Source organism: Hyla sarda, chromosome 2 (assembly GCF_029499605.1).
Source record: "Hyla sarda isolate aHylSar1 chromosome 2, aHylSar1.hap1, whole genome shotgun sequence".
Classification (NCBI taxonomy): Eukaryota; Metazoa; Chordata; class Amphibia; order Anura; family Hylidae; genus Hyla; species Hyla sarda.
Window position 1 is genome coordinate 163,927,727 of NC_079190.1, and position 25,884 is coordinate 163,953,610.

Genomic DNA, 25,884 nt, shown 5'->3' on the forward strand with positions numbered 1-25,884 from the left:
AGATAGATGTAAGATAGAAAGATATGTGATAGATAGATAGATAGATAGATATGAGATAGATATGAGATAGATAGATAAATAGATAGATAGATATGTGATAGATAGATATGAGATAGATAGATAAATAGATAGATAGATGTAAGATAGATAGATATGTGATGGATAGATAGATAAATAGATATGAGATAGATAAATAGATATGAGATAGATAGATAAATAGATAGATAGATATGAGATAGATATATAAATAGATATGTGATAGATAGATAGATACGAGATAGATAGATATGAGATAGATAGATAGATAATAGATGATAGATATGAGATAGATAGATATGAGATAGATAGATAGATAATATATGATAGATATGAGATAGATAGATATGAGATATATAGATAGATAGATAATAGATGATAGATAGATAGATAGATAGATAGATATGAGATAGATAGATAGATAGATAATAGATGATAGATAGATAATAGGTGATAGATAGATATGAGATAGATAGATAGATAATAGATGATAGATAGATAGATAATAGATAGATATGAGATAGATAGATAGATAATAGATGATAGATAGATTTAAATATGTAATTGCGGATTCCGGTGGAGTGGGAAGGGAGTTGTGCTGGGCATAAGTACAGGTGGAAGATGTTCACTCCATTGACTTGGTTACATTAAATGGCATGTGTGTAAATGACTGGCATTGCCCGGCTCGTCTACCACCTGGCCACTGAATGTGTGTAGAGAAGTCAGGGGTCGGCTCTGGCAGCCTGTGGCGTCCTGTGATGCAGGATGCAGTCAGTCATCCGCCGTTGCTCTTTCTGGAGGATGGTGCAGCCTGTAGAAGTGATGCCCCCGCTGCCCTGCTCCTGGCCCGGCTCCCAGGGGTGCAGATCGCCGCCGCTGCCAGGCTCAGGGCTCAGTAAAAACTTTCTCCAAGTAGAAGTTTGAGAAGTGGAATGCAGGCTGAGAGCATGGGGGCGGATCCCCGCTGAGCGGCGGCCTGACAGCCAGCCAATCACATGGCCGGGCCTCCTGCCAATCCTGGCAACCCGTCCAATCCCGGCTGTGCCATTGCTAAACTATATGCCCCCACTGTGCGCCTCCAATGCTGCGCTTTCTGCCAATCGCTGGAGGACAGAGTAGGAAAAGGAATAGGCAGAGTTGGGAGCCAGACAAAAGAAGTTAAAGAAGCTTAATCTGCCCATGTTTGTGAAGGATGGTAGAGGGGGAAAAATAACAGCAGTGAGTGTGGCTGGACGTGATTGTGTATTGATGGAGCCCCCTTTGAGCAAGAGGAGTCAGACTCTGAGGTTGGCGGATTTGGCAGCGGCTCAAGCCCATCCTCATCAGACTATGACAGGCTTCCCGGGGTTGGGGAGTCATCAAGCTCACTCCCACCCTGCCCACATCCACCCTGGGGAGTTGGGGAGTGACCCTGGAGTTGCCCTGACTCCATTCGGACCCGAGCACATGGCCCAAGCTAGTGCTCTGAAACTTAGTCCCTCACAGCATATGCCAGCTCATCCGGAAGCCCAGACAGCAGCTGCATTCGGGTCGCCGGCTACCGTCACTTATCCTGTGGCTCACTCCCACACTGGCTACACTAGCAGCAGGGACTTTATCCTCAGGAGGGAGCTTTCCACTTCTGCCATGTTAGGAGAGCAGCACCCAGCCACCAGCTCCCCCCATCACCACCACCACCACCCCCATAGCATGTTCATTTCCTCCACTGGTACCTATGGACACTCTGAAGGGGCAAGCCACCCTCTCTTCTCTGGCATTCACGACCAGGGAACCCCAGGAGTCCACCACCCTCTCAATGGCCAGATGCGACTTGGCTTGGCCGGAGAACTGTATGGGAGACCTGAGCCCTTCCGTCCCGAGCACTATGCTGCTGCCTCCTCCATCCATAGCTACAACTCTATGAACTTAAATGTCAACCTAGCTGCAGCTGCTGCCGCCCACCCGGCCGCTGCAGGGGCGTTCTTGAGGTACATGAGGCAGCCCATCAAACAAGAGCTCATCTGCAAGTGGATCGATCAAGACCAGACCTCCAAAAAAACATGTTCCAAAACTTTCAGCACCATGCACGAGCTGGTTAACCATGTCACGGTGGAGCATGTCGGGGGACCCGAGCAGAGCAACCACGTCTGCTTCTGGGAGGAATGTCCTAGGGAGGGGAAACCATTCAAAGCCAAATACAAACTGGTCAACCACATCCGAGTGCACACAGGAGAGAAGCCCTTCCCGTGCCCCTTCCCTGGATGTGGCAAGGTCTTTGCCCGCTCCGAAAACTTGAAAATCCACAAACGAACTCATACAGGTGGGTAGCTTCCCTCTTTCCTTCCTTTGGTGTATTCTGCAGACGTCTTTAGCCATGTGACTGTTCATGAATAAGTTATTTAGTGCTGACAGGCAGTTGTAGCAGGAAATCCGAGCACTGTAGCTGCTCCCCATCCCTATGTATATCTTATACTATCAGTGAGACCTCGTGTAAGGAGGGAGACTCCTAAAATACATGGCCACAGGCGATCAAACCACACTTAGGTTAACCAAACACATTATCCACAGGCTCCCTGCCAGATGGGCATCAACCACGTGATTCTGCAGCTTTTTTAGCTATACCAACATGTGCCAGAGTACAAGGGGTTAAAGGCACGTAGTCCCCGCATCCTGAGTCTTAATGCCAAAACAAGTCCAAACATTACATGTTGACGTGAAGCTTGTAAACACAGTAGTCAATATGCACATTGTAAATCAATACAAGAGGGAAAAGTTTACAGGCTAAACAACGCGTTACATATTAATGAGTGAACAAGATCAATGGCGGCTTATTATTGGGAATCAGGGAACTGCTGAGGAAGAAACGGAGAAACTCCTGCACAACTTCTCCCCATCTCACTGGAGGAGCTCTGTAACTAAAGGGCCGAAAACCATTTAGAAGGAATAAATGGGCCAGATGTAATTATTCAGGTTTAGTACTCTTTACATAAATTATCTAGTAAAAAAATAAAATATATATATATATAAATATATATATATATTATATTTATTATTATTAATAATAATGAATAATGTTATAAGATACAGTTTACTAAGGCCCCATCTGATCGAAGCGTTTATCGAAGCACCTTGGCCCTGTTTTCCATCCATCCAGTGTAGTTGTGTAGGATTGTGTAGACACAACCCATTTTGATGACACAGCAGACATGACTTCCTTTCATATGTAGGACATAGAAAATCCAAACAGAGGGGCCTTGCCAAAATCCAAAATGGATGTAGTAGTATTGCTCACTCCCACTCCCCCCACACACAGACCTAACAACACTGCAGGAACTGTAATGATATAATTGGGGACACAACACATGGAGGGGACCTGTGACCTTCTTTACTGTTAGTTTTATCTACTTAAAAAAAGAAAAATCCTAACTACCCAAATGCATTTCGTATTCATGTCTTCTCATTGTAGAACGTTCTGTAAACAATGCAAAAATACAGAACCCTGCAGATACTTCTATGAAACCATGGCATAATGTATGGGATATCAAGGTGGATATAACTAGGAATCTACAGCAGAACTAAGAGAAATAGGTCATTCCTTATGTATCTGGAGATACTTGTGTGGATTCTGTGTTTGGTTATGTTGGGGATACAGGAGAGACTTTTGGTTTGTTTTCTTGGAGATACTTAAGTGCTCTGCACGAGGACATTGAGGTGTGTGACTGCAGATATCTGGTTGGCATTAGTGGGTATGGAAAGGTTAAAGTTCATAATATAGTTGGGGAACAGATACTTATGTTTATCAGTGAAATAATTTTGGAGCTACATCAATTATTATTGCTAGAAGTAAAATAGGAAATGACTTTTATTATTATTAATAAAACTGGAAAGCCAGGATCGAATATAATCAGACAATGCAGATCTGATATATGTGTTCATATAAGTCTGCAGGCTTGACAAGTGTATAATACTTCAAATTATTTTAAGGAAGTAGAAAGTAAATACATGTCATATATTAAGAGCTGTGGCTATGAAACAATAGGAAGATTCTAAGAATTGAAAACAATATCTGTTTTAAAGAAGAGCAAACCACGTGATTACCAGCCAAATATTCCCATTAGGAATTATCATACTTGTGCAGAACATCTTGGACTGGTTTATTAAAGTGCATGACCCAACTATGCTCGTAATATTACAGTTTAGCAAAAGAGGTGGACCAAGGATTTTGCAGGCATCCAATGATTTACTATCATTAGACAGTAAGTGGCTGGTGTATTCCTTCTAATAAGTGTTTACTTGCATGTTACATCTGGAGGCTCAGATATCCTGGGGAATACAGGGTTGATATAATGATGGGTAATGGAAAGTAAAAGGGGGAAAAGACGAATTAGAGAGTTTTACTGGAAAGTGATGGTGACACTGGGATTGGTAGTCACTAGATAGGGTGAAATTAGGAATGGAGTGTCCTCCTGATATACCAGAAACATTGGAAAGAAACTTTCAGGGACATTAGTCAGAAGCCCTTTCGCACATTAAATATAGAGTAATTGGTGCGTATATTAGGTAGATCGCGTATATTAGGTAGATCCCTATATAGAGATAAACCACGAGTAGGTTAGCTGCTCGGTTTTGACGATCTGTCAGTATTGTATCTGTATTTATCTGAACTTTAGGGAGATCATTGATGTATTCTTGGTAGGTTTCATGGGGAGACAAGCTGGTGAGGCAAAGGAAATTGTCAGAGCTCTATGGCCAAAATGTAGCATTGTTTTTAGACTGTTTTGTGGGCCAGAAAAGGCACAAAAAGGCGCAAGCAGGGTTTATTTGCGCCTTTTTGCACCTTTCTGCTGATTTTGAGTTGCAATCCACTGATTTTGGCAATACACATGGCCGGCATTTATCATTGTAGTGTAAGTGAAGCATTTTTTTTACACTTTTTTTGTGTGTGCTAGTAATGTGTAGGAGAACCAAATTTATTATATGGTCACCGAGCATTTGATACATTTTGTGCAGGTCACATTTTCTGAAATTTCTCTCTTCACACCAAAAAGCTAAGTCTGGGCTGGTGTAGTTTTAGAGACTATTCAATGGCTTTGCGCCTTTTCACAAAAAGGTGCAGTTGATAAAACTTTTCCATATCATGTGTATTACCAAAATCAGCAACTCATAATCAGCAGAAATGTGTAAACCAAAAGGTGCAAATAAACCCTGCTTGCACCTTTTTTGCGCCTTTTCTAGATACAAAAAAAAAACCAGTCTAAAGACAATGATAAATGTCGGCCATGATATGGAAGGGTTTTATGAACTGCGCCATTATGTGAAAAGACGCAAAAAAGGTGAAAGCCACTGAAAAGTCTCTAAAACTACACCAGCCCAGACTTAGCTTAGCTTTTTGGTGTATGTGAAGAGAGAAATTTCAGAAAAAGTGACCTGCACAATGGACAGAATTTATCATTGTAGGTGTAAGAGAAGCATTTTTCTACACCTTTTTTTGTGTGCTGTAATGTGTAGGAGAATGATATTTATTAAATGGTCGCAGAGCATTTGATACATTTTGTGCAGGTCACATTTTCTGGGCTGGTGTAGTTTTAGAGACTTTTCTGTGTCTTTGAGCCTTTTTTGTGCCTTTTCACAAAAAGGCTCAGTTCATAAAACCTTTCCATATCATGTGTATTACCAAAATCAGTGGATTGCAACTCAGCAGAAATATGTAAACCAAAAGGCGCAAAAAAAGGCGCAAATAAACCCTGCTTGCGCCTTTTTGTGCCTTTTCTAGACACAAAAAAACTGTCTAATAACAATGATAAATGTCAGCCCATGTGTATTGCCAAAATCAGTGGATTTTTACTCAAAATCAGCAGAAATGTGTAAACCAAAAGGTGCAAAAAAGGCGCAAATAAACCCTGCTTGCGCCTTTTCTAGACACAAAAAAAAAACTATCTAAAGACGATGATAAATGTCAGCCAAGGTATATTGCCAAAATCAGTGGACTGCAACTCAAAACCAGCAGAAGTGTGTAAACCAAAAGGTGCACATAAACCCTGCTTGCGCCTTTTTTGCGCCTTTTCTAGACACAAAAAACTGTCTAAAGATGACGATGGATGTCGGCCAATGATAAATGTCGGCCATTAATATGCTGAGTAGGATCACGAAGGATATATTAGTGGGAAAGGTGATGACATGTTAATGGTAGACATGCTAGCTGCAGAAATGATGAGGTGTTGCTGGCAGAACTAGGACAGATCGCTAGTAAAGCTGCAGGATTATTGGGGGCATTCCTGATGAAATGTTGCAGTATATATGTTAAAAGTATATACAATATAGTTAGTATATATTTATTGTGTGATGATCAATTGTATGCACTAAAATAGACTTCATCTGTGAAGTGCTTACTCACTGATATCAGTTGTTAGGTGTACTACTACGTCTAATACAGTGTTTCCCAACTAGGGTGCCTCCAGCTGTTGCAAAACTACAACTCCCAGCATGCCCGGACAGCCGAAGGCTGTCCGGGCATGCTGGGAGTTGTAGTTTTGCAACAGCTGGAGGCACCCTAGTTGGGAAACACTGGTTTAATAGTACGGTCTGAAAAGCTACAAGTCGGCCGATGTGGTTGTGGTGTGCAGATGGCCCAGCAGGTAGTCAACCAGTGATTGACATGAGAATGGTGCTATAGTAATGGAAGAAGTAGAGGGGTGTAGTGGGGCATGCTGCAAGGACAGTTCAGGTATGATTGACACCATTTCCCTAGGGTGACTAGATGGGGTATGTGATGAAAAGTGACGTGTAGGGGGCAGCCACGGCTCACAATAACATTACATGGAGTAAAGTCAGCGCAGGCCAAGTAACTGGATGGAGCTATGTTTTTCTGCAAGGAAGCACAATATAGCTCTGGGGTTATACATCTATGCAGGATTGTTTTTTTGCCTTTGGCGCCAGTCATCTGTCAAACACTCCTGAAATCCAGGATGGTGGAATCGTGTAGCACACAGATCTAATAAAATAATCCCTTCCATGTGCTTGTCCTATTCGATTTGACAGATTACACAGTCCTAGTCCCTGTGCACACACAGAGGGGACAATCCACAGATCTGGGCACTGCCTTGTTGGACACTGGTGAAGGAGTGGTGATGGGGCACTGTGTGTGTCTAGGTGGCAATTACATGCCATCCTATTAGGCCTGTCATTTGAAATGAGATCCTATGTAATGCAGTGTATAGATGGCACAGCTCACAATAGCGATTGGATTACAAGAGCCGCACAGGATCGGGCCCTGCCAGATATACACAATCCTGAGGCTGCTCTTTAACTGGTTAGCGGAAAGCTATTAAATAGATTTCCTATAGATTTCTCGCCTCGGGTAAGAGGATAGGGCACTTCTACAAGTCTCCTGTGCCTCTACACTTTACACATATTCATACATTACTCCAGTGTTTCCCAACCAGGGTGCCCCCAGCTGTTGCAAAACTACAACTCCCAGCATGTGGTGTGGGGCTGGGGTGAGTCCTGTCTCCTTTGTAAGAGCTGACTATCTGTATACTGGCTGCTACATTACACCAGTGTTTCCCAACCAGGGTGCCCCCAGCTGTTGCAAAACTACAACTCCCGATGTCCGGGCATGCTGGAAGTTGTAGTTTTATAACAGCTGGAGGCACCCTAGTTGGGAAACACTGCATTACACTGGGGTGAGTCCTGTCTCCTTTGCACGAGCTGACTATCTGTGTACTGGCTGCTACATTACTCCAGTGTTTATCAACCAGGGTGCCCCCAGCTGTTGCAAAACTACAACTCCCAGCCTGTGGTGTGGGGCTGGGGTGAGTACTGTCTCCTTTGCACGAGCTGACTATCTGTATACTGGCTGCTACATTACATCAGTGTTTCCCAACCAGGGTGCCTCCAGCTGTTGCAAAACTACAACTCCCAAGTACTATACTTTCAGGGATCATTTCTATAGTTTGTAATTGTGGAAAGGTCACAGAAAGTGTCCAAGCAAAACTACAACTCCCAGCATGTGGTGTGGGGCTGGGGTGAGTCCTGTCTCCTTTGCACGAGCTGACTATCTGTATACTGGCTGCTACATGGCACCAGTGTTTTCCAACCAGGGTGCCCCCAGCTGTTGCAAAACTACAACTCCCAGCATGTGGTGTGGGGTTGGGGGGAGTCCTGTCTCCTTTGCAGAGCTTACTATCTGTATACTGGCTGCTACATTACACCAGTGTTTTCCAACCAGGGTGCCCCCAGCTGTTGCAAAACTACAACTCCCAGCATGCCCGGACAGCCGAAGGCTGTCCGGGCATGCTGGGAGTTGTAGTTTTGCAACAGCTGGAGGCACCCTAATTGGGAAACACTGCATTACACTATTCACAGTTTCTAGGACACCCTGGTAGACAGACACATCTCCTCCTGACAGGTCATTGAATGGACAGGCTCCTACTTTAACCTATCTGTTCACTCTCATTGTTTCCCTTTCTATAGGGGAGAAACCCTTTAAGTGCGAATTTGATGGTTGCGACAGGAAGTTTGCCAACAGCAGTGACAGGAAGAAGCACTCCCATGTGCACACCAGCGACAAGCCCTACTACTGTAAGGTCAGAGGCTGCGACAAGTCCTACACACATCCCAGCTCCCTAAGAAAACACATGAAGATCCACTGCAAGTCTCCCCCGGGTTCTCCATCCGCCTTGGGCTACTCTGCTGTCCCTACTGCCATAGATGAATCCCTGTCCCCCACTCAGGACCAAGTCAGGGGGCGCACTGCCAACCTATCCCCTCAGGTCACCAATCTCAATGAGTGGTATGTGTGTCAAGCCAGCGGGGCCCCGGATAACCTGCACACCCCTTCCAGCAACGCAGAAACCACAGATTCTGAAGAGGAAGAAACTTACAGGACCTCAGAAAGGACTATTCGGTAAGACTATCCCCTGAGTGCTGCCTATTCTAATCTTGACAGACGGACCACTACTCGGTCTCTCCATATTTATTTTCTAGAAGACCATAAGGTCCTCTTACACTTGAAAACGTTACTATGCTTCATGAGCTTAACAACTAAGTGGCATCCTCAACAAACTGGGACAAATGCCCGGCGATGCCAGTAAGGATGCCAGTTTCTGTTCACTGCCAATGCAATGCACTGTACTAGCAGGCTGGATTTCTGTACCGCCTCATGTGCCTCTCCCAAATACATTGAAGCACGAGGCAATGGCGCCTCGATTGACCCCCCAGGACTTGCTGAACTTAAAAACGCTGTGTATTTATTCTTCAGTGTGAACACGGTGTAATTCACTGAGCAGCATAGATAACCAGAGCAGTAGTGAACTCAAACCCCTCCCCCTTTTTAGTCATACCCCACTTAGATTCCTCTTCCTTTACAAACAACGACCTGTGAGAACCTGTTTTATATACTGACTTGAAAAATATGTTTTGTTTTATTTTATTTTTTTGTTTGTTTTGTTTTCATATAAGTTATTTATTATTGTAAAAAAAAAAAAAAGGTACCGCTTCACTGGCAGCTTTTTGTGTTGACATGATGAATAAGTGAATCTCACCTGATGTACGTTTAATGTGATAATAATCCACATCAGATATAAAAGCCCAAAAGATGGTGTAACCATGGTCTCCAAAAATAAGTGGAAGGAAATTACAGATCGGCAAAACGTTATTTCACCTTATTTCATAAGGCTCTTAAGAGTGGGGAAACCTCATACAGACTATAATTACAATGAATGAAAGGGAGAGCAACTAATTACTGGAGAAAATGTCATTAAATGATGCAGTCAATGCCAACCACAAAGAGCACACACTGCATATATCCTGAGTGTGCCTATGTGTGTATACATATGTATTTATCCACTAATATACAGTATACTTATATTACATACAGATTTACTGTATATGTGTGTGTACATATATATTTATCCACTGATGTACAATATACTTCTATTACATACAGATTTACTGTATATGTGTGTATACATATGTATTTATCCACTGATATACAGTATACTTATATTACATACAGATTTACTGTATATGTGTGTGTACATATATATTTATCCACTGATATACAGTATACTTATATTACATACAGATTTACTGTATATGTGTGTGTACATATATATTTATCCACTGATGTACAATATACTTATATTACATACAGATTTACTGTATATGTGTGTGTACATATATATTTATCCACTGATGTACAATATACTTATATTACATACAGATTTACTGTATACGTGTGTGTACATATATATTTATCCACTGATGTACAATATACTTATATTACATACAGATTTACTGTATATGTGTGTGTACATATATATTTATCCACTGATATACAATATACTTATATTACATACATATTTACTGTATATGTGTGTGTACATATGTATTTATCCACTAATATACAGTATACTTCTATTGAATACAGATTTACTGTATATGTGTGTATACATATTTATTTATCCACTAATATACAGTATACTTCTATTAAATACAGATTTACTGTATGTGTGTGTGTACATATATATTTATCCACTGATGTACAATATACTTATATTACATACATATTTACTGTATATGTGTGTGTACATATGTATTTATCCACTAATATACAGTATACTTCTATTGAATACAGATTTACTGTATATGTGTGTATACATATTTATTTATCCACTAATATACAGTATACATATATTACATACAGATTTACTGTATATGTGTGTGTATACATATTTATCCACTGATATACAGTATACTTATTACATACAGATTTACTGTATATATGTGTGTACATATTTATTTATCCACTGATATACAGTATACTTATATTACATACAGATTTACAGTAAATGTGTGTATACAGATTTATTTATCCACTAATATACAGTACACATATATTATACATATGTACTGTATATGTGTGTATACATATTTATTTATCCACTAATATACAGTATACCTATATTACATACATATGTATGTAATATGTGTGTATACATATTTATTCTATACTGTATATGTGTGTATACATATTTATTCAGTAATATACAGTATACATATATTACATACATATTGATATGTACTGTATATGTGTGTATACATATTTATCCACTAATATACAGTATACTTATATTACATACATATGTATATGTACTGTATATGTGTGTATACATATTTATTTATTCAGTAATATACAGTATACATATATTACATATATATTTATTTACCCAGTTATATACAGTATGCATATATTACATACATATTGATATTCACTATATATATATATATATATATATATATATATATATATATGTGTTTGTATATATACACACAAATATACAGTACATATGAATATGTATATAATATACGTATACTATATATTAGTGGATAAATAAATATGTATAAACCCATATACAGTAAATATAAATATGTATGTAATATATGTATACTGTATATTACTGGATAAATAAATATGTATACACACATATACAGTAAATATAAATATGTATGTAATATATGTATACTGTATATTACTGGATAAATAAATATGTATACACACATATACGATAAATATAAATATGTATGTAATATAATCATACTCTATATTACTTGATAAATATGTATAAACATATACATTAAATATCAATATGTATGTAATATATGTATACTGTATATTAGTGGATAAATAAATATGTATACACACATATACAGTAAATATAAATATGTATGTAATATAATCATACTCTATATTACTTGATAAATATGTATACACACATATACATTAAATATCAATATGTATGTAATATATGTATACTACTGGATAAATAAATATGTATACACACACATAGGCACACTCAGGATATATGCAATGTGTACTCTTTGTGGCTTGGCATTGACTGACTTTTTGTGTGTGTGTATATATTTTATATATATATATATATATATATATATATATATATATATATATATATAAATATATATATATATATATATATATATATATATATATATGTATTTATATACACAAATACAACCATATCCACAATTTGCAGTGAAGATTAAAGTCCATTTAATGTTTTTGGTAGTGCTGGATATGTCTCAAAACGAAGTGTTCACTTCTAGTATACCACTAGTCGACAATGTAGCAAAACCAAACCCTCCTTTTATTTATTAGCTAACATTGATCAGTGACAAGGAGAGTCTGTCTATTGCTCTGTAGTAGTGATCATGACTATCCAGTATACTGACTGCAGCCTGCCAGAGATTGCCGTGAGCCCAGGCATCTCCAGCCTCGATGGTACTAAAGACTACTAATAACCCCTCAGAGACCAGTAGCCTGCCCCTCTCCCGGGCTGTATAGAAGCCTGTTGTGTGTGCCGTGATTGATCGTGTCTCGTCGTTGTTGATAAAGTGGATGTAATTCTGTGATTTTTGTAATAGTTGAATTAATTTATTTTCAGTCTGGACTTTGTTATTCTGGAAGGGCGCTCATACACCAAAGACTTCTATTGACTTGCTGACTTTATGGTAAAATATTGGTGTTTGATCGTGTATCATTTTCTAAAAGACAAGCAATGAAGGTGAGAAGAGAATCTATGACACAGACAAATAAATATATATATATCTATATTTTGCATTTTACTTGAATCGGCGTGGTGTGACAGGTAGTCCTCTTGCATGTGTCCTGTGCAGTGTGGTACTGATCTGTTCTGTACTGGTGCAGTGCTACTGTCACTTGTCTGTGTGTGATGTTCAGTGCACTCTCCTCTACAGAGAGCAGCTACTCACACGTCCTCACGGTGTTCATTCCATTTTTAATACCACTTCAATAAACAAAGTCAAACAAGCAATCACAAGTCTGAGTTGTATTATTGGAAATGCAATAAGATGTTATGTAAATGTAGATGGAGAGCTATGTACAACTGAAAAGAAATAAAATAGATATAATTATGGATGTGATAAATGCAAATACAAGCAACTTACTAGAATGCTAAAAAAATAAATAAAATTAAAAAACAGCAACATTGGGACTCAGCAGATTTGCAAACAGAAGTACAAGGACCAGGCGAAGAATAGACTTTCAGTAATGTAAACTAGTAGAACATTTCCAGCTCCACCTCAGCTTTGTTTTATATTTGCCTGGCTAATAAGCCGCAGCATTATTTATTGCAGCACTTAAAGTGAGTTCTCCAAATGTCAATAGCAGCTTGATGAGAAGGTTAGTATGTGGCTCTGTCAGTTGTACTAGAGGTGCTAAAGGTGAACGACATGGGTTTTCTGGCAGATTGGCTGCAGCAACACAGAAGAGACCAAAGAAGACTTGTTAAAGGAGCCTGTAATCAATGGAGAAACTTATAGCTCTCTAATGAAGTTTCCAATGAAAGGGAGGGCAGCACAAAGCCACACAGACATGAATCATCCATGGGAAATATAAAGGATAAAAGATAAGTGACAATGACTGCAGCTTGTATAGAGAAGAGAAAACAAGTTTCCCTTTTCTGCTTGTGGCCCCTGTTGTTGTGTGTCCAGCCTATACAGCCTCTAGTGACCACTGCATGTCATGCCCCACTTCAAAGTCATTGAGTCCAGAGCGGAAGGCTTGGCGCTTGGACAATCTTCATGGTGTGTTAGGATTTCTATGGCAATTGGCAAGCAAGACGTTCCCATCTGACTACCTCCCAAAGAAAGCCACTTACTGACACTAAGCTGCTCATCATCAAAGACTTCATCTCCGCACACTTCATTTCCATATGCTAAACGAGGCGTCCACTGCAGGCTACAACATATACTGTATTTGTACACACTTATTTATTTATTACATTTTATTTCATTCCCCCAAATATAGTAGTATTACCTAATGACCTCTATGAAAAAAAAAGCCATATTCAATGATTATTCTCTCATCATCATCGCTATTATTATTTATTGTTTAAAATATCATTAATAAAGGATTCTAGATCCTAACGTTCCAGACAAGTGCTCAGGATCAAGTACGCAGGCGCGGTTCTCCTAGTTTTACAAATTCTCTACTACTCTACACACAATACATAGACACACACGGCTACACAAGTGTGAAATCGGCCGGGAAACGCTTCAAAGACCGGTCTGGATGTGGTTCTAGTCCATCACTATGAAGCGTTCATATTGCTATGGCAATGAGCTCAGCACAGGCAAGGCTGTATTCGCGATTCGAGACACTCTATTAAGATACAGTCGCCTTGACCTTTGCTTTCATGGTGTATTAGTGCAGTCAATTTTCTCTTCATCACAACTCTTCATATTTTTGGCCCTGCTCCCATGCTCTTTGGAGCCGGGCGTCCTCCCAGCCAGCTGCCCCTGCTCCCCAGCTCCTTGCTCCCCGGCTCCATGCACAACGATTGTCTTTTGTTTATTTAATACAAGTGCTGGGTGAATGGTGAAAAATAAACACCATGAAAAAATAAGCAAACAGATGAATCCTGCGAGTGCACAGCCCGCACTTAATAAAAGTGAGAGGCAGGCAGCACTGAATGAGGAAGCTTCTCAAGTGGAACTTATTACAGCAAGAATACTTTCTGGTTGCCCTAACGACGCCTCTGAATTGAAATCTCTCTCTTTTGTCAGCGATTTGTTCTCCTTTGCTGGGATGGCCGCAGAATTGAGTGACATGACTGCCTTCACATGCAGCCTGCAAATCAGTCACTTCCCAGCTCAGACTTGCAGACGCCTCTGTCTCCAGTACAAAAAGAAGTCAGGGAGAACACATCCAGCTTTACTTAGTCATGTGCTGGATCCTTGTGTCCTAAAGGAGAAGCCCTGTCCTTCTGCTCCTAACCTCATTTCTGACCTTTCACTTATTGTCCAGCATTCTCCAGGCTTGCTCTACATCTAAATGTGGATTCATTAATTCAAGAAATGATCTTATTTAGAGCTTATCAACTAAATATCATTTCCAGAGAACAATGCCATTCAAACATTGTGCTTTACAAAGCCCTGTCACATCTGCACAAATGGTAATTCAAGGTTGGATGTGTTTGAATTGGATCAAGTACCAAAGACAAAATAGGTACAGCAAATCTGACAAAAAAAATTTAGATGTAGAGCAAGCCTGGAGAATGCTGGACAATAAGTGAAAGGTAGATATGCTTTTTTTTATTAACAATATTTATTTATAGAACGCCAACAAATGATGCAGCACTTTTTAGGGGGTTATAAAATAAGAACAAATATTAGACATTACACACACAAGATAAGTGAGGGCCCTGCTCACCAGAGCAGTGTTTCCCAACCAGGGTGCCTCCAGCTGTTGCAAAACTACAACTCCCAGCACGTGGTGTGGGGTTGGGGGGAGTCCTGTCTCCTTTGCAGAGCTGACTATCTGTATACTGGCTGCTACATGACACCAGTGTTTTCCAACCAGGGTGCCCCCAGCTGTTGCAAAACTACAGGCTGGGAGTTGTAGTTTTTGCAACAGCTGGAGGCACCCTGGTTGGGAAACACTGCTCTGGTGAGCAGGGCCCTCACTTATCTTGTGTGTGTAATGTCTAATATTTGTTCTTATTTTATAACCCCCCTAAAAGTGCTGCATCATTTGTTGGCGTTCTATAAATAAATATTGTCAATAAAAAAAAACATATCTACCTTTCACTTATTGTCCAGCATTCTCCAGGCTTGCTCTACATCTAAACGTAGCCATTAATTCAATAAATGATCTTATTTAGATTAACTTAATATCATTTCCAGAGAACAATGCCATTCAAACATTGTGCTACAAAGACCTGTCACATCTGCACAAATGTTTTTTCAAGGTTGGATGTGTTTGAATTGGATCAAATACCAAAGACAAAATAGGTGCAACAAATCTGACAAAAAAAAATCCCTTATAAACTGTAAGCCTTTGTTTCCCAACCAGGGTGCCTCCAGCTGTTGCAAAACTACAACTCCCTGCATGCCCGGACAGCCTTCGGCTGTCCAGGCATGCTGGGAGTTGTAGTTTTGCAACAGCTGGAGGCACCCTGGTTGAGAAACACTGCTCTGGTGAGCAGGCCCCTCACTTATCTTGTGTGTTTAATGTTGTAATGTCTAATATTTGTCCTTATTTATACCCCCCAAAAGTGCTGCATAATTTGTTGGCGTTCTATAAATAAATATTGTTAATAAAAAAAAAAACATATCTACCTTTCAGTTATTGTCCAGCATTCTCCAGGCTTGCTCTACATCTAAACGTATTGACGAATTCAATAAATGATCTTATTTAGATAAACTAAATATCATTTCCAGAGAACAATGCCATTCAAACATTGTGCTACAACGACCTGTCACAAATAGATCTGCACAAATGTTATTTCAAGGTTGGATGTGTTTGAATTGGATCAAGTACCAAAGACAAAATAGGTGCAACAAATCTGACAAAAAAATCCCTTATAGACTGTAAGCCTTTGTTTCCCAACCAGGGTGCCTCCAGCTGTTGCAAAACTACAACTCCCAGCATGCCCGGACAGTACCATAGACAAAATAGGTATAGTAAATCTGACAAAAAAAAATCCCCTATAGACTGTAAGTCTTTGTTTCCCAACCAGGGTGCCTCCAGCTGTTGCAAAACTACAACTCCCTGCATGCCCGGACAGTACCAAAGACAAAATAGGTATAGTAAATCTGACAAAAAAAAATCCCCTATAGACTGTAAGTCTTTTTTTCCCAACCAGGGTGCCTCCAGCTGTTGCAAAACTACAACTCCCAGCATGCCCGGACAGTACCAAAGACAAAATAGGTATAGTAAATCTGACAAAAAAAAATCCCCTATAGACTGTAAGTCTTTTTTTCCCAACCAGGGTGCCTCCAGCTGTTGCAAAACTACAACTCCCAGCATGCCCGGACAGCCGAAGGCTGTCCGGGCATGCTGGGAGTTGTAGTTTTGCAACAGCTGGAGGCACCCTGGTTGGGAAACACTGCTGTAAGCTCTGGTGAGCAGGGCCCTCACTCATCTTGTGTGTAATGTTGTAATGTCTAATATTTGTCCTTATTTATATATCATTTGTTGGCGTTCTATAAATAAATATTGTTAATAAAAAAGCATATGTACTTCACAGTTTTTCTTAACACTGCCTTATAGGTCTCTAAAGGAATACTTCTTCAACAAGGAACCACAGCTCTTAATCGCACTAAAACCACTAGAAGCCTATGCGGTTTCTCCACAGTCTAGGTTGTGATGTGGCTTTTGTGCACCTTTTCGCAAAGTCATTTTTTACTAAAATGACTACTTAGGAACACCCTTTTTGTTTTTCACTTTGCAGGGGTTACAGATTTATGAAGTTTGTTACAAAGCCCACAATTACACTACACACATACAACTGCCCAGACCTGGCACACAAAACTGGCTGTGGAGGGGGTCAATGATATGATCTGAAATACAAACATATATGGAGGGTATTTATCAAAACTGGTTGTTCTATGTGGTTTTTTACCCAATTTTTTTTGCGTTGTTTTTGACGGACTTGCGCCAAATTTATCATTTGTCGCATGCTGTATCGTAACTTTGTCGTTTATTGGGGTTTACTAGCCAAAACTGATGGTATGGCACTTTTTTATGTCAGTTTAAAACCTTGATTTGCGACAAAATTGCGGTATTAGTAACCGTTTTTGCAACAAAGTATAAAAGGCGCAATTAGTAAATTCCCAATCACCGCAAAAAAATAAATGCTGTCAACAGTTGAAATCCAGTCGGAACATGAAAACGACATAATGACAAAGGCGCAATGCAAAGTCCAAAATCGCAATGGCTCAGAGGAAATGCGACAAAAGTACACAAGAAAAGTGTATAGTCAATGATAAAGACGGGGCATTTATGAAAGTTTGCTTAGGTATGCTATTTTTTGTTTGCTTTTCTTCACTTTTTTTCGCTTAAATGCGTCAAATTTACTATATTGTTGCACGCCGTTAATATATTTTTCGCAGGTAAGCAAAAGCGGGAGTTTATTTCTCAACTTAGTGAAAACAATAATCAGTTTCTGTTATTTAAGCCAAGGTTTGGCTGGAGTATATTTAGTAGGTTTTTAAAGCCTTAGCGACTTTGTCGCGGTTGATAAATTTCTGACTATGGCAAGTCAAGTTGTAAAAACGCTTATGTACGCCGATTTGAAAAAAAAATGCTTTTCTCGCTCTCATGGCAGATTGTCGCCCGAAAAAAGATGGTGGTGCAATTGCAAATTTTTGGCAGCAATTTTTTCCGAAAAAACTCCGGTAAACCGGTTGATAAATGTCTGTCATTATGAATTTAACACTATCAATAGGTCATCAGTATGTATTTCAGGACAATGCATATTGATAAACATCTTGTAGACAGGAAATTGAAATAAATGAAAACACTGATTAAATACAGATGCATATACATACAGTTAAAGGCTTTGTTCACACAGTATAAAATGAGCCATGTTTATTTATTTATTTATTTATTTTTACAAAATAAAAATCAGTTCACACACTTTATAAAAAAAATCATCCATAATTCCTAATGGCTGTTAAAATAATAAGCATGTTCATTATCTGTAGCCGTAAGAAAGAAATAATGGGCAGAATAATAAAATGCAACCATAAAAATGTGATGCACCCTGCAGAAAGTTCTATAACAGCTACAAATACGACCAAAAATACAATGTGTGAACATAGTCTAAATATGCATCCGTATTTTAAATGCATCCAATGTTAATGGGACATAATGTTGTTTAATGTAGGCAAAGCATTGCAAAGCCATATTACAATATATCATTACTTTATTTGGGTGGTGAAGTTCAATAAAATAACAACACAGTATTATGGCACACTTTACTACTCCATACCTCAGGGTTTAATAACCTACCGCTTCTGGTGTCACCCTGACTGACCTGCCTGGCACTAAATAGCTGCACTCCAACTATTCCGCAACAACCCATCCACCCTCCTCAAAAATAAAAAAATATTAAAAACATACTATGCCGCACCATGAATATCCGTACTCTGGAGGCTTTTCTGTTTAATTTTGAGCCCGCATTTTGTGACATTGGTGGGCGGAGTCTTGCGTCGCTGCGCTGAGGCCGGAGTTTACGTCAGGAAGGAAGACAGCGCAGCACCAACAGGCACATAAACAGTAGTGAAGCCACAAAAAACGGTTCGGTACGTTACCCACCCCAAAATGTGCATGAAGCTGTATTACTATGGATGTTTCTTTTTTTTTTTAAGGAAAAATTTTAGTGTCACATATGGGTTATTTATGTAGTCTGTAAAATTTCTTACACAATTATTTTGTGCCTTATTCTATTTTAACACAAAACATTTTTTTTTATTTAGTGGGTACGCCAGCATGAACTTGTCCTAAAATTAACAAGGTGTGCATTGTGTATTTTCAACCTTAAAATTAATAGAGTTATTAGTTATATGATTAATTCTTTCTATAATTAACATTAACATTAATGTAGTAGATTTGTTTCATGATGCAGAACAAGAAAAGTTGTTAAAGTGGGTGTGAATGTCCTTTTATGCAGAAGTATGCACTTTCTGTAAGCCAGGTTGGACCTGGAATACATATGCCACTTTTTAATACAGATGCAACTTTTTTTCTTCATAAATAGTGACTATCACATTTGATAAATACATGACCACTGCAAAGTAAAAAAATTACTACGTGAGCAGATTTTAGAAATGTGCTTTGGAATAAGCAAAAATAAAAAAGTCGCAGCATGTATAGAAAAGTCGCACGTGCGCAGCATGTATAGAAAAGTCACACGTGCCATATATCCCCTACATAAATTCCCCATACATGTACAACAGATGTCACCACAGGGTCATGTTCCAGAAGAACTAATAAATGAACATTTATCAATAGATTTACGATCACCTTATACAAAGCACAACACTGCTAGTTCCCTTGAAAGCTGGATGTCACCTTCACCCGCTGGGTGTACAATGGCATAGTAATTATTCTGAAAGATAAAGAAAACACCTTGCAAACTATAAGGATAAAAATGGTGATTCTTATGTCACAAAACAGAGATAGCTAAAGACTTGTTTGGTCAGGAATAAGCACCCATGGCAGGGCCGGTTTTAGACTAAGTGTGGCCCTGGCAAAATAAAAAATGGGGCGCCCGAATTGTGTGACCAAAGATTTTCCTGGTTTCCTCTGTTTTGTGATACAGAATACACAGCACTAGGTTACTGATCACGCACCTTGTGAATATGGCCTGAGATCCCAATAAGGAGAAAAGCATCAAAGGCCATAACACAAACATATCAGGGTCCAAATGTAAGATCTATAGTAAATATTTTCTGTGTTTAACCCCTTAAGGACGCAGGTCATTTTCACCTTAAGGACGCAGCCCTTTTTCGCAATTCTGACCACTGTCACTTTATGCATTAATAACTCTGGGATGCTTTTACAGATTATTCTGATTCTGAGATAGTTTTTTCGTGACATATTCTACTTTATGTTAGTGGTAAATTTTCGTCGTCATTACTTGCATCCTTTCTTGGTGAAAAATCCAAAAATTTCATGATAATTTAGAAAATTTTGCATTTTTCTAACTTTGAACTCTCTGTTTGCAAGGAAAATTGATATTCCATTTTTTTTTTATATTGATTCACAAATACAATATGTCTACTTTATGTTGGCATCATAAAATTGACATATTTGTACTTTTTGAAAAAAGTATAGCAGCAATTTAAAAAATTTTCATGAAAATTGCAAAATCTGAAGCGACAGATGTTACAGAACTACAACTCCCAGCATGCCTGGGCAGTTTAGGCATGCTGAGAGTTGTAGTTTGGAAACATCTGGAGGGCTACCATTTGGGCACCACTGTAATAGTGGTCTCCAAACTGTGACCCTCCAGATGTTGCAAAACTACAACTCCCAGCATGCTGGGAGTTGCAGTTTGGCAACCACTAGAAGGGCAGCAGTAAAGATCGCTTTACTGCCACCTTCCTTCCCCCCCCCCCACCGTCGCTTCCCTGCCTGCGCCGCTGATCTCCGCTGTCTCCACCGATGATTGCTGGTCCCCACGGCATCTTCTTTCTAGGTACCGGCTGCCATCTTCTCCCCCTGTTCTGCCCGACATCCAAGGGTGGGCAGAGCGGGGGGTTTCCATGGCAACCCCCTGTCGTGCACTGCCATTGGTCAGAACTAATTTCTGACTAATGGCAGGGGATAGGAGGAGATTGCAGTGCTGCAACCTTGCTCCTATCCCTCAGGATGATTGGGGCTGTCACTGACAGCTCCGATCATCCCTATTTTCCAGGTGATCGGGTCACCAGAGACCCGATCAGCCCAGAATAGGAGAAAATCGCATGTCTGAATTGACATGCGATTTTCTCTGATCGCCGACATGGGGGGGTCTCCGGACCCCCTCGGCGATGTGCCAGGATGCCTGCTGAATGATTTCAGCAGCCATCCCGGTCCGGACCCCAACCGCTAGCGGCAGGGACTGGAATTCCCACGGGCGTATCCATATGCCCTACGTCCTTAAGGACTCGGGATGCAGGGCGTATGCATACGCCCTACGTCCTGAACAGGTTAAGAGAGCGTTCACACGTTCATAACAAGCAGTAGGTTTCCACTGCGAGTTACGCTACCATTCACTTGTTTCGCAATAGTGGCAGATTTACAGATCCGGTGAAATGAATGGCAGCATAACCCACAGCAGTTTTTCCATAGTGGGAAACCGGCTGCTAGTTACAAGTGTGTAGACGTACCCTGAAGGAGAACTTCAGTAAAAAAAAATGTATCCACTATGTCCAGGCTGCCAGAAAAAATAAAATAAACTTTAACTAACTTTTCACCACACCCCTGGTGCCGCCAATATCGCAGTTCCGTCCTCCGGGCCGGTCTTCTTCTGGCTTTTGGTGCCTGATTAAAATAATATATATATATATATATATATATATATATATATATATATATATAATGTTAATGATCCCGTACAATGAACAGCATATATGTAAAGAAACAAACAACCTCAAATTGCGGCTTTTTGGTCACATCATTTATTTCAGAAAATTTAATAAAAAAGTTATCAAAAAGTCACATATACGCAAAAGTGATACCAATAAAACTACACAGATAAACAGTGCAAAAAACAACCCTCATACATCTCCGTATATGGAAAAATTACTAAGTTATAGGGGGCATATTAGGGCAATTTACATACTGATTTTGTTAAAAGGTCTGAGTTTTTTTTAAAAACCAGTACAATAATAGTAAAGCATGTACCCATGGGTATCATGTTAATCCTATTGACCTACAGAATAAAGAAAATATGGCCCTTTTAACATAAAGAGTACTGCTTAGAAATTACACCTCCCCAAAAGCTGCAAAATTGAGGTATTGTTTGGGTTCTCTGTACATTTTATAGTAAAATGAGCAATTTCATTACAAAGTACAATTGGTCAAAAAAAAAAAAAAAAAACAAGCCTCATGGGTCTGTGGATGAAAATATAAGAGTTATGACTCTCAGAAGATGAGGAGGACAAAATGAAAATGCAATAATAAAACCTGGCTGTGTCCTGAGGGGTTAAAACATGAAATCACACCTCCACCACTCCCATACAAAGTCTGGTAATGGTTCTACACTGGTCAGGCAGCAATATATGAGCTGTAATTGAATATTTCTATTGACATGATATATATATATATCATGTTTGGCTTCTAAGGTGTAAATATACATGGCTCCCTTTGGCCCCCCCCCCCCCCATCCTTTCCCGCTACCTTCTACTTTCCTCTCCTATGTTTGTTGAGCCCATAGACAGCATACACAGACTTAGTATGTATCTTCCAAGACCTCGGATAGCTCCTATTGGCTTGGAGTCCTCAGGATGTCACCAAAGGTCCTAGTAGACCCAAAGTAAGTGTGTGTGATGTTTATGGGCTCTGTGCAGCCCGGACAGCTTTTGGGCTATATTTTCACCAGTGGCGTTGCTGGGATCGGTGTTACCCGGGGTAGTAGAAAATGGTGTCACCCCTCCTCCACAAACTGTGAGCACAATTTCAACCTACAAGTAAAAATAAAGGAAGGGATCTCTCTCTTGATCCCCCACAGCTGCTGTGCTGACCCTCCTGGTCCTTGCTCATTACTGCTACGGAAAATTTACTCATGTATTTTGTACTCATGTGGGGTTTCGTCCATAATCTGCAAAAAATCAGGTGCAAAAAAAGATTTTATTTTTTTTGCAGATTATAGCCAATAATCTGTGCATAAAATATGTTGGCAAATTTTCCTGTGTGTGAATACAGCCAGTGTGTAATAAGAAATTTATTTTGGGAGGTTTGGGTGTCATTTTTTTTTTTTTATCATTATTACTTTTTTTTTATATTTATTTTAGCAGAACACCAGGTACTCTGACACACATGGCCTTCACAAGGCCCCTTGCTGCCGTAGACACCCATCAGCACTGGTGATCGTGTTGTCAGGAAGCTGATGAATGGTCCACATAAACTCCCTTTATGTAAAGGGTTAATCCACCAGGAGCGGAAGACTGATTTCTCGGCTTCTGGTAATTAGAGTTGGTGACTGTGCTGCCCTATTCTAGCCCTGTCATAAAAACATGGCAGGCTAAAGTTTGCACCCTTTATGACCTATTTAAAAAGGTGTATTGGGGGTCATTATAGGGTTGTTCAGCAAAAAAAAAAAAAAATTTTTTAGCAATGTTTCCAGGCTGTTTTGATAGCATAAAAAAAGCCTGTACTTACCCCTCTTTCTCTTCAGCAGACGCTGTTATGATGGCACCCGGTCTGTGTCTAGTCTCCACTGAACTTCACTTCCCGATGCAGCATGACACATTGCTGCTCAGCCAATCATTGGCCACAACAGCCAGTTATTGGCGAGCGGCAATGGGATATACTGTCTGCAGCACACAGCCTGGACACATTCATTGAAAAAAAGTTTTTTGCTGGAAAACTCCTTTTATGAGGCTAACACATTTTCATTTTCATTTTATGTACACAGACAAAAAGTGAGGCGTACACACACACTAGCATCCACATACACCACTTACACACACATTTATATACAAGTGCACCACACTTATTCACGTATATAAAATCATACAATACACCAGTGTCTCCAAACTGAGAGCCAATAGCTGTCTGGACATGCTGGGAGTTGTAGTTTTGCAACAGCTGGATGAACTCAATTTGGAGACCACTGTAATACATGAACCTCTAAATGTTTCATGTAGCCAGTCCCCTCAAAAACATTTTCCTCTGATCTTGGGACAGCTGGAAAAAGGGGGGGGGGGGGGGGTCTGAAGCCGGGAGAAGAGCAGCTAAAGTGTTGAGGTGGAGGACGGGACGAACGGCACAGGCAGCTTCTTGGCTTTGATAGCCTTTGACCTCTTCTGCCTCTCCCCCTCCTCTCTGTCCAGACATGAACCTCCTACAGGACAGAAGAAGACTGAAGGTGCACAGCTGAAGTATGTGTAAGTAACGCTGCATGCCTCCAGTCTGTTCACTACACCGGGCCCCTGACTACAGCTGCACAGTGAGTGACAGGGATGGACCCCAATAACAACGCCACTGATTCTCACTACTGTATTTTGCTGCGATTTGCTCAAAATTGTGGCAAAAACGCAGCGATGTTTATATGATTTTTATATGATAAATATGTTCAGGGGGCCCTCTTTTGTATGGGGGCCATTGCCCCCCACTAACGCCAGCCCTGACTCATGGACATCAGAAGTGGTAGCTTTCTTCTGAAAACAGACAACGCATTTTGAGGGCTTTAGTCCCTCTTTCTCAGGTCCAAGTGTCACAGAGCAGGAGGAGTTTAATTGATTGATACAGTGGGGCGAAAAAGTATTTAGTCAGCCACCAATTGTGCAAGTTCGCCCACTTAAAAAGATGAGAGGCCTGTAATTTTCATCATAGGTATACCTCAACTATGAGAGACATGAGAAAAAAAATCCATAAAGAATTTATTTGCAAATTATGGTGGAAAATAAGTATTTGGTCACCTACAAACTTTCTGGCTCACACAGACCTGTAAATTCTTTAAGAGTCTCCTCTGTCCTCCACTCGTTACCTGTATTAATGTCACCTGTTTGAACTTGTTATCAGTATAAAAGACACCTGTCCATAACCTCAAACAGTCACACTCCAAACTCCACTATGGCCAAGACCAATGAGCTGTCGAAGGACACCAGAAACAAAATTGTAGACCTGCACCAGGCTGGGAAGACTGAATCTGCAACAGGCAAAGCAGCTTGGAATGAAGAAATCAACTGTTGGAGCAATTATTAGAAAATGGAAGACATACAAGACCACTGATAATCTCCCTCGATGTGGGGCTCCATGCAAGATCTTACCCTGTGGTGTCAAAATGATCACAAGATCAGTGAGGAAAAATTCCAGAACCACATGGGGGACCTAGTGAATGACCTGCAGAGAGCTGGGACCAAAGTAACAAAGGCTACCATCAGTAACACATTACACTGCCCAGGACTCAAATCATACAGTGCCAGACATGTCCCCCTGCTTAAGCCAGTACATGTCGGGCCCCTGAAGTTTGCTAGAGAGCATTTGGATGATCCAGAAGAGTATTGGAAGAATGTCATATGGTCAGATGAAACCAACGGAGAACTTTTTGGTAAAAACTCAACTCGTCGTATTTGGAGGATAAATAATGCTGAAGAGTTGCATCCAAAGAACACCATACCTATTGTGAAGCATTATTATTGACCATATACTTATTTTCCACCATAATTTGCAAATAAATTCTTTAAAAATCAGACAATGTTGTTTTATGCATTTTTTTCTCATTATGTCTCTCATAGTTGAGGTATATCTATGATGACAATTATAGGCCTCTCATCTTTTTATGTGGGAGAACTTGCACAATTGGTGGCTGACTAAATACTTTTTTGCCCCGC

The 25,884-nt window shown here is 40.0% G+C and overlaps 1 protein-coding gene and 1 pseudogene across 1 annotated transcript; both read left to right on the plus strand.

Annotated features, from left to right (window-relative positions):
• The first annotated feature begins 627 nt into the window (after window positions 1–627).
• On the plus strand, window positions 628–10,196 carry ZIC5 (Zic family member 5). The gene is made up of 2 exons (XM_056555689.1): window positions 628–2,335; window positions 8,488–10,196. The coding sequence occupies exons 1-2, from the start codon at window positions 1,216–1,218 to the stop codon at window positions 8,922–8,924; spliced, it is 1,557 nt and encodes a 518-aa protein (XP_056411664.1). The 5' UTR covers window positions 628–1,215; the 3' UTR covers window positions 8,925–10,196.
• On the plus strand, window positions 7,936–8,028 carry LOC130359378 (small nucleolar RNA U3; annotated as a pseudogene).
• Window positions 10,197–25,884: the final 15,688 nt, after the last annotated feature.

Coding starts and splice junctions, on each gene's coding strand:
- ZIC5 (XM_056555689.1), top strand. CDS start 1,216: ATGTTTGTGAAGGATGGTAGAGGGGGAAAAATAACAGCAGTGAGTGTG. Junction 2,336..8,487: donor CCACAAACGAACTCATACAG/GTGGGTAGCTTC, acceptor CCCTTTCTATAG/GGGAGAAACCCTTTAAGTGC.